At 47.6% G+C, this 17,781-nt stretch overlaps 1 protein-coding gene across 6 annotated transcripts in view; it reads left to right on the forward strand.

Moving 5' to 3' along the window:
- Slc66a2 (solute carrier family 66 member 2) overlaps positions 1–17,781 on the forward strand; it is a 37,475-nt gene that overhangs the window by 4,727 nt on the left and 14,967 nt on the right. For 3 of the 6 annotated variants that reach the window (XM_029546716.1, XM_029546715.1, XM_029546714.1), the window contains exons 3-4: positions 3,765–3,898; positions 13,130–13,183. In XM_029546716.1, coding sequence (XP_029402576.1) covers positions 3,765–3,898; positions 13,130–13,183 — 188 coding nt within the window. The remainder of the gene's footprint in view (positions 1–3,764; positions 3,899–13,129; positions 13,184–17,781) is intronic. The other 3 variants (XM_021214619.2, XM_021214618.2, XM_029546717.1) reach the window with 1 other exon arrangement.

Consider the following 17,781-nt stretch of genomic DNA (forward strand, 5'->3'; position numbering starts at 1 on the left):
TTCTTCTTCTCCTTCTCCTTCTCCTTCTCCTTCTCCTTCTCCTTCTCCTTCTCCTTCTCCTTCTCCTTCTCCTTCTCCTTCTCCTCCTCCTCCTCCTCCTCCTCCTCCTCCACTGGACAGTCCTGCAGGAAGAGACCGATTTCACTGCAAACCTAGGGATTCTGAAACATTAATGTGAAACCCTTATTTCTTATAATCCTCACGATGTTACAGAACTCACCTTTAGCAGACTGTTCTCAATGGAATATGGGTTACAGGATTTTGCAATTTTGATGTTGGAAGCTGGGGCCAAGTGACCCTTTATCTAATGTTTGCAGGGTTAGTTAGTTTTTTAATCTAAGAAGGGCCAGAGTGGGGCTGCAAGACTGGTGCCCAGGTTCTCCTTGGGCAAAGTTCTCCACCCAGTGCTGGAGATCTGAGGATGGAGATGCTCAGTCTCCACCAGTGCTGGCCACAGGTCTTGGCTGTGATCTTGAAACACTGTATCTGAGGGGTGGTAACATTCTGCTACTATGGCGATAAGTTTTCTTTGGTATGTTGGGAGTAGCTATAGAGGTGTGTACCTGCCTCCATAAGAGCTTTTCTGTTACTTTGGGACTTGGAGAAGTTATTTATAGAACCAGTTACTGGACTTGGTGAACCTTGTGTACCCCACTCCTGCACATGTCTCTCATGATGAATCCTTGGACCCACCACTCATAGCTGTGTGGTGGCAATTGCCACTTTTCCTCAGAAGAATCCTGCTAACCTACAATCTTGAGCAGAAGAGGAACCATATACTCAATAGCAGAAAATCTAATTTCTTCTTCTTCTTTGAGCATGACTATTTAACAAACCGTGACCAACGAGCAACTAACCAACAACCTATCTCAAGCTCTCAGGCCCCTAGTATTTATATACCCTCTGAAAAGTCCCCAGAATTCTAAATGCCACAGAATCACAGAAAATAATCTGTTGCTGGCAAAGTCATGCTGCTGTGGACAGGCTGAAGCAGCCCCATAACCACACCTGGGATTAAAACAAAAACATATTCTCAAAATATCAAAATAGTCCTGTAGTTTTTTTTTCTTTTTCTTTTTCTTTTTCTTTTTCTTTTTCTTTTTCTTTTTCTTTTTCTTTTCTTTCTTTATTTCTTTTTTTTGAGACAGGGTTTCTCTGTATAGCCCTGGCTGTCCTGTATTTTTTAAAGAGACCATAATTTCAAAATTGTCACTACAGCAGATTGTTGACATTAATTTGCAAAGAAATGGCACTTTTTAAAAATAGCCTTACAAATTGATTATGTTAAACATTGTTTCCTATTTGTTTTGTCCCTTATGTCATTTGGAGTTGGGCTTTTTGAAAGTTTGTGTCCTGTTATGGCTTCCTATAAATAAAGCCAGCCAGATTCTCCACTCTGCTGGCTGGAACTCTATTATTGCCTCCCTTATTGGCCCTCAAGCTCATTAGCATTGATTTTGATGTGGTGTATGGGAACTTAAACCTTGCCTTTTTTTTTTTTTTTCTTTTCTGTAGTCTTCCTAGTAATGGGAGTCAGTCAGTTTGTTTGGGAAGCTATGCCTTCAGTCTCCTAGCTTCATGGCGCTGAGGTGGCCCTTTCCCATGTTAACGTCCCTCTGTAACCTCTGTGAGCAAGTTAGCAGCTAGACAGCCAGAGAGAGAGAATGGATTCTAGGCCAGGCAGCTAAGGGCTCGGTTCTGTCTACCAGGAGCTCTGAGGTCATGATTTGAAAGAAAAACTTTTTGAAAGAAAACACGGAGGTTCCAAGACGGTGGTGGCTCATGATCTGGGGCCAGTGCGGTAACTACGGGACCCAGGGACATATCCTAGGAACAGAGCTTGTCTGCTTGTGCCAGCTCCTGTCTCCACTCGCCTAGGCGGCCCTTTCCTTTGTTTTCCCACTTCCTAAGCTTCCTCACGCAGCTGCGTAGTCTGTGGAGCTTATGAACTCAGGGGGGACATTTGAGCCTTGAAAGCTGCACAGAGGGCTTATCCTGAACTTGGAATTTCCAGTCTTGGCTTGCCACCCCACAGGAAGCTGAGACTTGTCCTGATCGCAGAGGGGAGCCTGGCCTGCAGCATGTCCTCCCCTGTGTAAGGCCTTACTGCTGGCTCTGCTTATCTGGGCGGAGGCATACCCCATGGGCATCTGTTTAAAAGATGTCCAGAGCTGTGTGAAGGCCCTCAAGCTGATCAGGATTCTCTCTGATCGTGAATTGCTTGTAGACATAACTTTCAGGAACTGAAGGGGGCTTTCAGGTTCATTAACAGGTTGCGTGCTCTACAAGATGGTACAGCCGTTCCTCACAGAATGGGCAGGCCTGACAGACACACTCTTTGAGACGCAAGCGAGGTGGTTTCCCTGTCTCCGACTGGTCTTTTACCAATTGCTGTCACAGTAGAGTTCTGTGAAATGCTTTTCTCTTAAAACGTTATTGACAGACCTGGCTTGGAACTTGCTATGCAGCCCAAGCTGGCCATGACCTTACGCTCCTCCCCCTTCAGTTTCCCAAGTGTGGGTGTATAGGAGTGCACTGTACACCTGGCATGTGAAATACTGCTTGCTTTTCATTTGTGGATTGATTTTTAGCAAGTTTCTACTGTAGTAGTAACTACATGGATGCTAGAATGTGCCCCTGAGCAGGCTTGTGCTGGGTATGAATCAGTAGTACCATTTCCCCCTGTGTCCCTCCTGCCTACAGGTTCAGGAGCTACACGTTGTACTGGCTGCCAGGAGACCAGTGTAGTAAGGGGCCCCAGATATAGGAGAGGTGGTTGGGACTGTTGCTTACACTCACAGCTTTCAGGAAGTAGAGCTATTAGGCTGCTGTGTAGAATCTTTTGAATTTCATGTGCTAACCACCAATTAAGGTCTTGGAAATAACTTTCAGGTCAAACAAACTCTGTGGCCGATTCCAGCCTGCGCTTGTGCTTTACCGTGCTGGGGTTAAGGCTGCGTTGGGACCTGCCTTTGGAGATGAGCTGTGTCAGCTTGTCTGTGTGTTGCAGTCTGGTGGTATTCTGATCTGCCAAGGGTGTTATCCACAGTCCCCGTTGCTTGCTGAATTGCACTTCTGCCCTCCAAAGCTGACCCAGCTGATGAAATATTCAACACTAGTGGGAGCCACTGGAGTGGCTGGGGGAGGGGTGGCCAGGGAGGGAAAGCCGCCCTGGGCTAGGAGGCCAGGGGTGGAGGAAGGATCTTTGGTAGGGCTAGCTCTGGCTGCCCTTTCTTGATAGTGGAGGATGTATATAAAAATTGAGCACCAGGCTACATGCCTTCCACGGAAACTCACTCACCGGGCAGGAAGCAGAGCTACTGTGGTCTGGAAAGAGTCTCTTGTCTGGTTAAGATTAGACTTTGGCCGGGAGGTAGGTATGTAGGGTTCTTTCATACCAATATGTGGCCCTGAGTGGGGCATCTGTGTGGCCCTGAGTGGGGCATCTGTGATTAGGTCACAGAGTCCATCGAGGACAGACATGAGCTTTGGGAAAGCCTCAGGTGAGCTCTGTGATCCAGGGTCCTTGCTGAGTCTGACCTGGGTGGGTCCCTTGGCCCTTCCCCATTCTAGCTCGTTCCCTCACAAATGCTGGAAGTCTAGGCAAGCAGGTCCGAAGACTGTGGCGCTTGTACAAGACCCTCGCCTTGGCTCCTTTCCGTTATGCAGCCCAGGTCCTGGTTGAGGAGAGGCTGGAAGTCCGGGGCAGGGGCTGGCGGCATCTGCTTCCTTCCTGACGTGCGGGCTCTCTCTCCCTCCCTTAGGTTCGGAAGGCACTTCGAGTCCCCACTCCTGTGGCAGAGCATAGTCATGATCCTTACGATGCTGCTGATGCTGAAGCTCTGCACCGAGGTCCGCGTGGCCAACGAGCTGAACATCAAGCGCCGCTCCTTTGCAGGTGGGTGTGACAGCTTTTAGAAAAGTCGTGCTCAGCCCTCCGGCAAAGCTTAGCTCTTGGGAAGCTGAAGCCACTTCAGTGTTAACCCGGGCAGCTTTTATTTCCACTGACTGGCCGTTATCTGCAATTGATTTTGTATATTGTAATTGTATCTTTTCCATATTGTAACAGACTAAACGTTTCACATCCTCAGTTAAGGATTTTTTTTTTTCCTGGAGTATGGGGGAGGCTTTAAATCATCTCCTGGGCTCTTTTCTCACATCCTGACTGCCTGTTGTCACAGGAACTGGAGAAGGCAGAGTCATTGCTGTGTGCCCTGCCAGGTGACTCAAGCCCCAGTTGTGTGCCCTTTAGCCATGCTTCACACCCACCTAATCTGTAACACACCCAAGTCTGCGTATTCTGTGGGCCGAGGACCCCAGGCAGTATCCATCACATCCTTAATCCCGGACAATCCTGGATTAACCTCTTCCTGTCTTTGGCCTCTCCTTCACAGAAGCTTGATACAGTACTCTGGTCAGTGTAGGCTGGTGGGCTTACGAGAGAGTTCAATTCCACTTCCTCCCGATTCTAATTCTCTTCCTCTTCCTCCTCCTCCTCCTCTCTCTTTTTCCCTTTCTTTGACACTAATTCTCTCTCCATAACTCATGCTGGCCTTTAAACTCTCAATCCTCCTGCATCTGCTTCCTTGGTGCTAAGTAGGCCCATACCTCCATACCCAGCAAAAGCCTTTCTTTTTATCTTCCCATTAATGAACTAGCAGCGCTCTCTCTGGATTTGTCTGAAGTGTGTGTGTGTGTGTGTGTGTGTGTGTGTGTGTGTGTGTGTTTCGAATCTTGCTTTTAGAAGTATTTAGTGTGAGCTTGGGAGCTGCTTGGAAGGCGGCTTTACTATATCTTTGATCATTTATTTTTACCTCATTAACAGGATGCTTCTGTGTTTCTGTTTCCACCTGGTTTTTATTAAACAGGCAATGCCATCCCGGTCGTCATAGAGAGTGGCCACACCTGGTTTAGGGGAGAAGCCTATACAGATGATAGCTCACTTGTCTCTCCTGGGGTGTTCTCATCCATCCTTCCCATTGGCATCCTCATTCCCAATCTCCCTGAGTATCTATTCCCCGCCCTCCTGGTGTGAACTCAAAGGATACCAGTGTTAGTGCAGATAATACTGAGAATCCAACCAAGATGGGTATCGTAGAGGAGCTGAGCTTTACGGCTCTACTTGGTGCTGTGGGCTTGCTTCCTGGAAGCACCACCTGTCCTTCTCTGTGCTCCAGACTTCCACGTAGCGAGCTCTGAGCCCCTCTGAGCCCCAGCCTGCTCTGGGAACAGGATGTCATCCTGCTAGCAGGATGGTGGGTCCCTCGCCACGCTCACACACGGGAATACTGAAAGGCTAAGGAGACAGTTGTACATAGGATGCCAGAGGCTCCCCGTAGGTTTGTGCTGTAAATATGAGGATGGGTTTGTGACTTTTGTGGCCATGGGTGTCGGCTCTGATGGTGGCCTGTGTCAGCTGTCAGGTAGAAGCATTTGCACACGGTGTAGTGTTAAAGCACAGTGTTCATTTTGTGCACCACTTTGTACATGTCCCTTCACCTCAGGTGACAGTGAGTTCAGGGAGCTGTAAGGTCATACCTGAGTGCCGTATGGAAACATGGTCTAGACCAGAGAGTGAGTGGGTCGTGGAGTCCCAACTGTTCTGTTGTGTGGTGGTGGTCTGTGTAAATTTCCAAGGCACAACATATGTTGGTAACTAGGATTGAGCTAAATGGTGACTCAAACAGTTTGCCGGGTTATGAATTTTTATCGGGGATATGAATTTTTATCGGGGGCTCCTCAAGGGCACAGTAGTGACCTCAGAGGTGGCCTCTACTTTAGGAAGGGCCTCTGCAAATGTGATTAAGATTGGTGATCTTGAGAAAGAACATTATTCTTGGTTCCCCTGTGGCTAATTTAATTTCAAGGAATAGAGCAGGACTCAGCCCTGACCCCAAGAGTTACTGGGCCTTAGACCTCTCTACCTATCATGGGGCAGTGGTGCTTGTTGGAGAATTATTTATTTTTGCTGTTCTTGTTGTTGTTATTGTTGTTGTTGTTGTTGTTGTTTTTTAGATAGGTTCTTGGATGTCTTAGAACTCACCATGTAGACCAGGCTAGCCTAGAACTCACAGAGATCCTCCTGCCTCTGCCTCCCAAATGCTGGAACTGAAGGCATGCGCTACCACACACTCCTGAGAATTTGTGGTGTTTGACATCTTAGGCACTTTCAGTTTTGAGTCCAGTTCATATTTACAGAGTTTCGAGTCTGCTTTGTTTAAGACACTGGTCTTAGTGCATTCCGAAGAATAGCTTTAATGAGACGTGTGGGTCCATTTCCTACCATCTGTCAGACGGTGGACAAGGGTGGTGTGTGTGAAAAGAAGAAAAAAAACAACCAAAAAACCCAGAAATGCACTCTGGTGCCAGCCCACAGCCACCCAGTCCTGCAGCTGCCGAGGTCCTGGGGCCCAAGAGTCACCTCACTTTCTTGTCAGCAGCTATATTTTACACAGAAGGTTGGTGACCTTTTTTTTTTTTTTTTTAAGATTTATTTATTTATTATATGTAAGTACACTGTAGCTGTCTTCAGACACAGCAGAAGAGGGCATCTGATCTCATTACAGATTGGTTGTGATCCACCATGTGGTTGCTGGGATTTGAACTCAGGACCTCTGGAAGAGCAGTCAGTGCTCTTAACCGCTGAGCCATCTCTCCAGCCCCCAGTTGGTGACTTCTAACAGACTTTTGGGCACCATCCCAAGAACAAATATGGACTGGTAGCACCATGAGTCTCATGAGGCACAATTCAGATAGTCTATGATTGTGAAGATAATTTATGAAGAGCTGGTAATAAGGCACTTGATGTTAAGCTTGACAACGTGAGTTTAATCCTTGGGGTTCATATGGTAGAGGGAGACGATTGTCTCCTGTATGATGTCCTCTGAATTCTGCATGTATGCCATACTGTGCATATACATACATGTACACAGATAAATCAATGTTAAAAGTTGAAAAACTTTGTATATGTGCTATGTGTATGTGTGCACATTTATACCATGGAGAGGTCAGCGGAGGACTTTGAATGTTGTCTTAGTTAAGGTTACTGTTGCTGTGATGAAATACCGTGACCATAAAGCAAGTTGGGAAGGAAAGGGTTAATTCTACATCACAGTTTACTATCAAAGAAAGTCAGGACTGGAACTCAAGCAGGGCAGGAACCTGGAGGCAGGAGCTGATGCAGAGACCATGTAAGGGTGCTGCTTAATGGCTTGCTTCCCCTGACTTGCTCAGCCTGCTTTCTTACAGAACCCAAGACCACCAGCCCAGGGATGGCATCACCCATAATAGGCTGGATCCTCTCCCTAATGCATCACTAATTAAGAAAATATCTTACAGCTGGCTCTTACGGAGGCATTTTCTCAGTTGAGGCTCCCTCTTTTCAGACGACTCTAGCTTGTGTCATGTTGACATAAAAGAAGCCAGGGCAGGTGTCCTCTATGGTACTTGGCCCTAATACCTTGAGGCAGGGTCTCTCAGGGAACCTGGAGCTTGGCTGGCACAGCCATGGTGTCTTTCTGTGTGTGTTGGAGAACAGAACTCAAGCCCTCATGTGTGCACAGCAAATGCTTGTACCCACTGAGCTATGTCCCTAGTGTTATGAAGACATTTTTAGTTTGAGCAGAATTCTGGCTGCTTTGGAACTTACTGTGTAAACTAGGCTGGCCTTGAACTTACAGAAATCTTCCTGCCTCTCTCTCCTAAAAAAGGCATGTGCTACTATATCTGAGTGAGGACATTGTAAAATAGTTCTAACTTAATGTTCCCATTATTAAAAAAAAGCTTAAAAATATTCCAGTTTTCTGGGCTGGTGAGATGGCTCAGCGGGTAAGAGCACCCGATTGCTCTTCCAAAGGTCCGGAGTTCAAATCCCAGCAACCACATGGTGGCTCATAACCATCCGTAACAAGATCTGACTCCCTCTTCTGGAGTGTCTGAAGACAGCTACAGTGTACTTACATATAATAAATAAATAAATCTTAAAAAAAAAAAAAAGAAGGAAAACTGTATTTAAAAAAAAATTCCAGTTTTCTTAATATTATATTTTTATTTTTAGTAGTAACTAATTCAATTTGCCAGTTAGTATTAAAATCAAAACAAAGAAAAAAAATGAAAGAACTGGACATGTCTTAAACATGCACTTGGGAGGCTAAGTCAGGTGAATCTTGAGTTCAAGGCCAGCTTGGTCTACACTGCAAATTGCAGACCAGCCAGGGCTGCACAGTAAACTCCTTTATCAAAACATGAAAGAAAGAGAGGGAGGGAGGGAGGGAGGGAGGGAGGGGAAAAAAGGAAGAAAGGAAGGAAGAAAAGGAGAAAGGAAGGAAGAAAGGGAAGGGAGGGGAGGGGAGGGAAAAGAAAAAGAGAAAAGGAAAGAGCAATCTCAAACATCAAATATGGGATCTGTTGTCTTGCCATAAAGAGCATGCACTGTGTAGACTCACAGTGGACTTTGAGGAAGACTGAGGTAAATGAAGTAAAACCGATCCCGGGACTATTTTGGATATTTTGGTTCACTTTCCAAGGTTTTCTCTTTTACTGTCAGTGGCTTATCACAAAATCTGTGTAATTTCCAAAAGTAGAATCAAACTTCAGCATTCCGCACATTCCATGAGACTTTTTCCAGCCTCCTCTGCTCACTAGAATGAGGGCTTTAAGTACTGGATCTGGGGGAGGCAGGGAGCAAGGGTGGTCCTGTGGGACAGTGTGAAGTCCCTTCCCACCAGGCACGTGCTCTGTGCCTGGGGAGCGTGGGCGGTGGGCGTGTCCTGAGTGGGTAGTGGGCGTGTCCTGGGCGGTGTTTTGGTTTTCAGTTTCAGCTTTTAGTATGTAAAAATCACCCACATTTATAAAGTGAAGAGAAAGTCTGAGGAAGCCCATTTGTGATTGAACCCACACTGCGAACCCACCCTGACCCCTCCTGAGCCTACACCCTGACCCCCCAAACCCACTGGGATTGGGAGGACATTCGTGCTAGACAGATCCTCTATTATTAAGTGGCTTCCCAGCTCAGTCTAGCATGTTTCAAGGCAAACCCCAGACATCACTGCGTTTATAAATGATTCAAATATATCTCTAAAACAGCAGTTCTGAACCTGTGGCTTGTGGCCCCCTTGGGGACCCTTTCACAGGGGTTGCCTAAGACCATGGGAAAGCACAGATATTTACATTACCATTTATTTATTTTATTTTTTAAAGATCTATTTATTTATTATATGTAAGTACACTGTAGCTGTCTTCAGACGCTCCAGAAGAGGGGGTCAGATCTCGTTACGGATGGTTGTGAGCCACCATGTGGTTGCTGGGATTTGAACTCAGGACCTTCAGAAGAGCAGTCAGTGCCATCTCTCCAGCCTCCTACATCACCATTTATAACAGTAGCAAAATTACAGTTATGAAGTAACAACGAAGATAACTTTATGATGGGGGGCGTCACCTCGACACGAGGAACTGTATTAAAGGATCCCCGCATTAGAAGGTTGAGAACCACCGCTGCAGAAGGTAATGTGGGGAACACCCAGAATACCCACGCCACCCATACAAGTGCATGATTCCGTATAACCGGACATTTAGTTTGTGCGGAAGTTTCTGGTGGTTTGTTCTGACTTCTGGCTACTTGGCTCCCTAGAATCAGGGTCTGAGCACAGGCATTCTGTGAGGGCTGGTCGCCTGTGTTGCTCAGTAGCACTCCGCAGCAACAGTGGGCCGGAGCTGGAGACTCCGGAGGGCTTCCAGGAGGCCCTGGGGAAGATGCCTGTCTTTTTTACCCTGAAAAAGAACCTTAAAAGTGACTGGATTGGTCCCAGGAGGTCTTTCTGGGCTTTCAGGGTTGTTAGCAGCTGAGGGGACCCCTTTTCATTGAGGACTGCACTGTGTTTGTGCATGTGTTTGCTAGACCACCTCTGGGCAGAGGCTCCACGTCCAGTGACTGAGTGTCCAGGGCTTTGGTGTGTGGAGGAAACGAAAGTGTCCATGAGTGTGCGGCTGACTTGCTAGGAGCTGCAATGATGACTTTACATTAAGTTGATGTATACATTCCAACATGGTTGCTGCTGGCATGATATGTTCCACTTGGCTGCTAGGATTAGATATCACAGGTCATGGATACTCCTGTACAAACATCATGACCAAGTAGCAAGTTGGGGAGCAAAGGGTTTATTCAGCTTATACTTCCACATTGCTGTTTGTCACCAAAGTCAGGACAGGAACTCAAGCAGGTCAGGAAGCAGGAGCTGATGGAGGCCATGGAGAGATGTTACTTACTGGCTTGCTTCCCCTAGCTTACTCAGCTTGCTTTCTTCTAGAACCCAAGACTCCCAGCCCCAGGGATGGCACTATCCACAATGGCCCCTCTACCCTTGATCACTAATTGAGGAAATGCCTTACAGCTGGATCTCTTTGAGGCATTTCCTCAAGGGAGGCTCCTTTCTCTGTGATAATTCCAGCTTGTGTCAAGTTGACAAAACCAGCCAGTACAGGTGTCATCAGGCTTTTTCATCAGGTTGAGGTGGGAGGTCTTTTTTGGATGTGGAGCCCCTTGTTTCTGTACACATTCTTCCTGCCGAGCCTTTGTGGCGAGAGCTTGTGAGCTTCAGACATGGCTCTGTTCTTCCACCACCTGTGTCTCAGGAACCCAGACTATTATGGGAAGTGTGCCATCGCCCATGCCGCTTTCACAAGTGAGAATAACAATGCCAGTAATGTGCTTGCTAGGACAGTGGGTAGCTTGGAGGATTACACGCTCAGGCTTGAGTGATCTTAGGCCATGTTCTGGCGGAGGAGAGCCCAGAGTCCCTATGAGCGGCGCCCTTTCCTAGATGCTCCACTGACTGGATACGTGTGTTCATTTGAGTAATTTTGTTTTTAATTTCTTCTTTTTTAATTTAAGTTTTGTTTTATTGTGTATTTTCCATTTTCCATTTCTCTTACTAGTTATTTGACAGAATGTGCCTCAGAGTCAGGTTGAATTTATCTGTGTCTCATCTCTTAGTGCCCAGAGCTCCAGATTGGGCCATCCTGGGGTAGGTGGCTAGTATCTATTTATGGGCCGAGGTTCCTTTCACTGTGATGAAAATATTCTAGATTGGTGGTTATGGTGAATGGCCCCCTGTGCGTGAGTAAGAGCCATCGAGCCGTGAAGCTTATGAGGGAAATTGTTATGAGCGTGTGTGTGTGTGTGTGTGTGTGTGTGTGTGAGAAGTTGCCCTTGTCAAGGCTTTGCTCTTGTGAGGCCTGTTACAGCAGGAACTTGTGTGCCTGCATCTCACCCTGGTTCTTAGTGTGGCTTACCTCAGTTTTCTCTCCCAAGCTGCCCTCTCCATCCCTCCCACCGTCAGCCATTGTCTATAGCCAGTTGTGCTCACCAACTTGGGTGGTCCTGCTGTGCGGATCTGCCTTCCCAGAGCCTTGGGAAACTGGGCACACCGGGTGTCAGGTGTCAGGGTCTTGGGAATTCCCACCTGAGCGCTGGGTGAGCCTTCAGGGTACCCCAAATCTGAAGCAGGGAAAAAACAACCTGGGCTGTGTCTTTCTTGCAATCTGGCCTTAGAAGTCACATAGCCATCTGAAGATCTTGGAGAGATACAGACAGACAAACAGACTCTCTCTCTCTCTCTCTCTCTCTCTCTCTCTCTCTCTCTCTCTCACACACACACACACACACACACACACAGAGAGAGAGACAGACAGACAGACAGAAACATACACCCAGAAACAACACAGTTTCTCAAGTTACACTCCACACAACTAGGACCCAAATTACATCCTGATGCATAGCATCCAGCCATTTCTGGGGCCACCCCCATACCACCAGTTCCTCTAGAGAATGGAACAGATCTGTGGAGATGACTGATGGTTGCAAATGTCTTGTGCTTTCCTCAGTGTGAGACTTTCTCCCGGCTGCCTGCTCTCTACACAGCAGTTTTCAACGCTAAGCCTGGCTGACTGTGGAGACAGGAGACTGTAGGAGCTTCAGTGCGCACTGGCATGACAGCTCCACTGGGGGTCACCGCCGGTCCTTTGCTCTGCCCACACCTCGTGTCCAGGTGTTCCAGCATGTTCTCCCCCCCCCCCTGCATTCTTGGGTCTTGATCTTTAAAAGAGCCGTGGGTAAAATTGACAGAATCACAGCTGGCGCCAGGAGGCGTGGTGCCTGTGGCCTGCAGACCACAGATTTGGTGACAGGTCCCCACTCCTCCTCAGCAGCGCCTCACATGAAGAGACCCTCTACTGTCAGCTCTGAGCTGTTTACTTCCACACAGTGCTGCTAGGGACGCAGCCTGTGACCTCAGATCTGCTTCAACAATTTAAACCCCAGGAAGGGAGAGCTGCCAGCTGGCCCGAGGCGCCCTGGCATGGAGTGCTGTGTGCTGTTGTAGACCAGCACATGAGTGCTATTGACCCGGTGTGGGGCTAGCTAGGAGGTTAAAGTGTAACCTGTTGATGGTTTCTGATGTTCTGCCTGTTCCAGGTGAGATATCTGCCCAGGCAGACTGAGTGGCTTCATCACGAGGTCTGCCACATGCCCATCACATTCACTGTTAAACTGGCGGCCCTTTGGCAGTGGAGCTGTTGCTGTGTGAACTCTAGAACTACTGTGCCATGCAGCCCGAGAGAACATTTCAGCCCCGGATTAACTGTTCTCAACCCCAGGCTGCCTGAGCTTCTAGGGACATGAGAAATGGGACCTGTCCTAAAGCAGTTGTTAATGTCCCTTGATTGCAGGAAAGCAGAGAGAATGTGCAGGCTTAAATTTGGTGGGGTTTCTCCCTTCCCCCTCCCCCTCCCCAGTCTCTCCCCCTCCCCAGTCTCTCTCCCCATCCCCCAGTCTCTCCTCCCTCTCCAGTCTCTCCCCCTCCCCCAGCCTCTCCCCCTCCCCCCATACTCCTGTTCACTGTCCCAGGATATTATTAGAAGAGGGTAGATTGGAGAACAGTTCAGAAAGTGGATTTTTGAACACACAGAAACACAAATTTTTCTCCCTGCTCTGATGTTGTTTTGATGTTGTGCTTTGTTTGTTTGTTTGTTTGTTTTTAGAAGTGAAACAACCCTAGGAAATGCCCGCTTCCCAGTGTTAAAACCAGTCTGTTTTTGTCTCCTTTCTCTTTGTTTTCTCTCTCTTTAAATGTAGCCACAGACAGTAAGGATGAAGAGCTCAGAGTGCCCCCCAGGCGGTCCTACCTGGGTACGTACTACTGAGACCCCGGCTCCATTTCACCCTGCGGCCTGTCCCTCTGTCAACACGTCCACCTCACGAGTCGCTTCACCACGCATGGCCTGTTCACGGCAGGACACACTTACTAGCCCAGAGCCCGCTGCTCTCAGCCTGGACTATTTAGAACCTGCTGATTTCTAGGGAGGGGGTGGACCAAAGGGAAGAAGAGTGGATGTGGAGAATTCAAGATGACAAGCTTGGCGCTTATCGAAAGCCGTTCCTACTGATGGTGTGCTAGTGGAGTTACTACCCCTCATCCCCTCAAGTGCCCAGTGCTAGTGTGTAGAGGGAACACTGGCTTTGCCAGTGTGGGCTCTGCTACAGCTTTACTGAACTCTGTTGGCTCCGGCACCGGTTCCCGTACATCTAGACTTCTAGAGATTGTCCACCTGAAAGGCCACATCACCTGCAAGAAGGGACAGCAGTTGGCTTCTTCCTTCCAGCCTTCCAGATACCCTGACTGAACAGGGACAAGTGCGAGTTCTGCTCTACTAAGGACCTCTGGCTTTGGCAGTTGCCTTTAATGCTCGTGTGAGCTGAGGGTTTCGCTTTGCTGTCATGAATGACGCTGACCCCGGCTCGGCACTGTGCCATCTGTGGGCATGACTTTGAGAGTAGGCACCGTGCTGCGTCTGTGGACATGATGGCCTTTTACTCCGTTTTCACAGGGCTCTGTGGGTTGACATTTGTGTGTTGAGCTAAGTTCCATTTGGTTGTGGTGTCTAGTCACCTCTTAACTGCCGGGTGCTGTTTGCGGATATTATGTTGAGGACTTTTAATGTCCCTGCTCGTGAAAAGTTTTTGGTCTGGAGTCCTTTTTTCTTGATGGCTTTGGTTTTAGAGTATCCTAAATATAAGCCAGTATTATTCTGAATACCGGGTAATGAAGTAAGTTCCTGAGTGTCTGTGAAAGGTCGCTGTCAGTCCTCTTTAAAATGTTGCTTTGCTTTCCTTGGTTTCAGCTGAGCTGCTTCTCTGTGTCAGCTCTGCCTTGTTCTGAAGCCATCTAGATTCTCTGTCATTTCCTTCACCTGTCTTGGCTCACCTGTATTGTGGCTTGGTTTCAGATTCATCCCAAAAAACGTCTCCAGTTGTGGGGAAATCACTCTTCTTAGTGTTCCTTTTAAATCCCTTTTACTGGCCCTGGGTGCCAGTGCTTTTATTCTTTTTTTTTTTTTTTTTTTTTAAGATTTTTATTTATTTATTATATGTAAGTACACTGTAGCTATCTTCAGACATTCCAGAAGAGGGCGTCAGATCTTGTTACGGGTGGTTGTGAGCCACCATGTGGTTGCTGGGATTTGAACTCTGGAGAAGAGCAGTCGGGTGCTCTTACCCACTGAGCCATCTCACCAGCCCCGCTTTTATTCTTTATTCTGATGATCTAGTCCCTTCTCTGCCCTTTGCATCTTTCCTTATGGCATTGTCAGTTTCGCTGATCTTTTCAAAGAACCAAATTTTCCTTTTGTTGATTTTTTTTTTTTCTTTATCTAGTTTGCTGAATTCCACTTTAACTGCCCTCCCCTCCCCCCCCCCTGAGTATTTGTTTTCTCCCTGCTTTTGCCTTGGTTAGCACTTTCTTCTGAGTCCCTTGCATGGAGGAGGATTGATTTCAGGGCTTTTTCCTGTCGTACTATGAACCATGTTTACAGCCATGAGTCCACTCTGCGATGGTGGACTGACCTGTGTGTTTTGGTCCACAGAAACCATGAGATGGAAGGAAAGAACCAACTCTTACATACCGTGTGCTGATCCTCACCGGGGCCCCAGTGCACAGGAGTAGATAAATAAACATGCTAAAATCAAAACAACCTCTGCCCTCTTATGTGACTAGTGTTTGCTGGTTTTGGTCTCTGCCTGTCATTCACGTGTGGTTTGTGTACGCCCACTCTTTTACAGCTTTTATATTAAGTGAGTATTTTAATACTGTGGTGTTTTAATTCCTTTAGTGATTTGTAACTAGATAGTGATAACTTATTTTCTTGGTGGGTTTTCTGAGGCTAGCAGTACAGATTTTTAACTTATCAGAATCTTTTAAATTTGTACTAACTTCATTTTGGTGAGACACAGAAATCCTTGTGTAATTCCTCCCTCCCTCTTCTGGTGGTGTGAGGACTACGAGTGCATTTTGTTTACGGGTGTTACAAGTCTAACCGTGTGTCTTTGATTTGTTACTTTGTATTGATTTTGCTCCTTTCAGAGAGGATGAGGAAAGGAAGGAGAAGTTACTGTGTCAACTTTCTTTCTGAGTCTTGGCTATATCCTCTTTTCTGTCTGTGGAATTGAGTTACTACTGTGTTGCTTTGGTGGCTGTATTATGGAAGGCATGTTAAAACACCCCAAATAGCACCATAACATATTGGTTTTTGGTACTTTCTTTGTAAGCCAGTTAAGGTGTGTGTGTGGGTGTGTGGGTGTGTGTGCGCGATTGTTTTCCAATGTAGCTCTGGCTGTCCTCAGCATTCCACCCTACCCTCGGTGCTAGAATTACAGGTGGGACCCACCATGCCCAGCTCCCTCATATGCTTTTGGAGCAATGTACATCATTTCCTTTATGCATACTTCATTCTTGTTATGGGCATTCACATGACCTTTGATGTCACTTGATTTCCACATGGAAAGCAACAATTGTCTCAGTTCTTGTTTATCTGGGGATGTTGTTTTCTCCTCCTGTGGAAAGCTTTCTTAGGCGCTGTCTTCCGGCTGACAGTTGTTTTTCCTTTCAGCCCTTTGAATGCCATCCCTCTGCCTTCGAAACTCCATTATGTCTGATGAGAAGTGGGTGGCTCGTCTTCCTGGGGGTCCCCTGTAAGTGACATCACTGCTGCTTCTAAGATTTTGTCCTTGTCTCTGACATTCAGCCACACCTTGGTGAGGTGTTGGGGTCTGTGTTTCTGTGCTTGGAGGTAATGGAGCTCCTCGGGTAGGCAGGTCTGTTTGGCACCCGTGGTCACAGTCTGAGCCCTTTGCCCGTTCCTTCCTCTCCTCCTCTTCAGGATGCGCACTGTGCCTGTGTTACTGCACTCGGTGCTGTCTGTTTCTCAGAAGCACTGTTCATTTTCCATCTTTAGGCAGCAGCATCTCCATGGAAGTATCTTGGAGTTGACTGACCCTTCCATTGGCTCAGATCTCTTGTTGAGCACCAATAATGGCTCTTATTTCAGACGCAGCCTGCAGCTGGCTCCAGGTTCTCCTGGTTCTCAGTGATTGATCTCCCTTTAGAAATGCTCTTCTTCGAGTGAAACGATGTCCTCCTACCTCTGTTGGTTCTATAGATATATATTCTTGGGATTCTGTTGGTTTTCACTCTATATTTACAAGGTTATTTTGAAGTTTTGTTTTATTTTGTTTTCCCCGAGTGGTCTAACATCTCTTCACAAACAGCTGCTTGCTTTTTGTTGTTGTTACCCGCTCTGTGTTTGTTTGCATACTGGACATTGAACAGTAATACTGTGGCAGCCGTGGCACTACTCTCATCCCTGGGGGAGGGGTCCTATGTGCTGGTCTCCTGGTTTGGTTGAGTGAGGCCGTCTGAGCCCACCGTCTGAGCCCACTGTCTCGCAGGCTGTGTTTCCCCCTGGTCAGCTCTAGTTCTGAGCTCTTAGCTGCCTGCTTCTTGCCCTTCAGGTGCCCATGCAGCCACTAGCTGATGCTTCTTTCTTGTTGCTTCCCCTCTCCTTCAAAACAGGGTCTGGTTATGTAGCCCAGGCTAGCCTGGTGTCCACTGTCTTCCTGTCTCAGTTCCCCAAGTGTAAGAATCATGGTTGTCCAGCAATACCTGACTCAACTTCCTCCAGGTCCCAGGTCTTTCTTTTGCTAGGACTATGTGTCCAGGCTTGCCTATGCTCTGCTCTGAGCATTTGTCTCTTAGGGAGGACTTTGAACTCTCTGCTCCTGTCTCTGTCCCTGGGATAGAACCTCAGATGCTGCTCTGAACTGGTGGCAACAACTTGCTCTGAGCACAGGTCCCGGAAGGTGAGCTCTGCCCTGCTCAGCCTCCTCCCTCTGGCATGGAGTCCCTACCCTGTGTCAACCAGGATTCTCAGCCTTACCCCTGTGTGGAGCCCCAGCCCTGAGTGGACTGGCTGGGGTGGAGCCCAGAACAGAGGTGAAGGGCATGCTGATGGTGGCAGGTTAGCCCTCATCCTGCCCCTGTGTAGGGAGCATCTCCTGCCTCCCCCAGCTTCCTGCTAAGGTTTCCCAAGACCTCCTGCCACTTTTCTACAAGTGCTTACCTGGCTGTTCTGTTTTATCTTGAACCCCTGGGGCTAGAATTAGGGAGGGCAGTTCATAAAGGCCAGCCATGTGCGTCAGTGTTGTTCTCTGTCAGTGGCATTGTGGTGGCTTAGTGTTGGAACTGAGAATTGTGTCCCTAAGACTGCTGGGTAGGCAAGGCCCCATTTGGAATGATAAAGCCCTTTATTCTGGTGCTCGCTGGGCCAGAGCCTTGCTGGGCCCTTCCTGTTATTTTTGAGCTGTGCTGTCAAGAACTTGAATAACACTCTTCAGAACAGAGATTGCTATCCTATCAACTACAATGATGGTGACACCGAAGAGTGCTCTGCAGG

This window comes from Mus pahari, chromosome 15 (genome assembly GCF_900095145.1).
Source record: "Mus pahari chromosome 15, PAHARI_EIJ_v1.1, whole genome shotgun sequence".
Classification (NCBI taxonomy): Eukaryota; Metazoa; Chordata; class Mammalia; order Rodentia; family Muridae; genus Mus; species Mus pahari.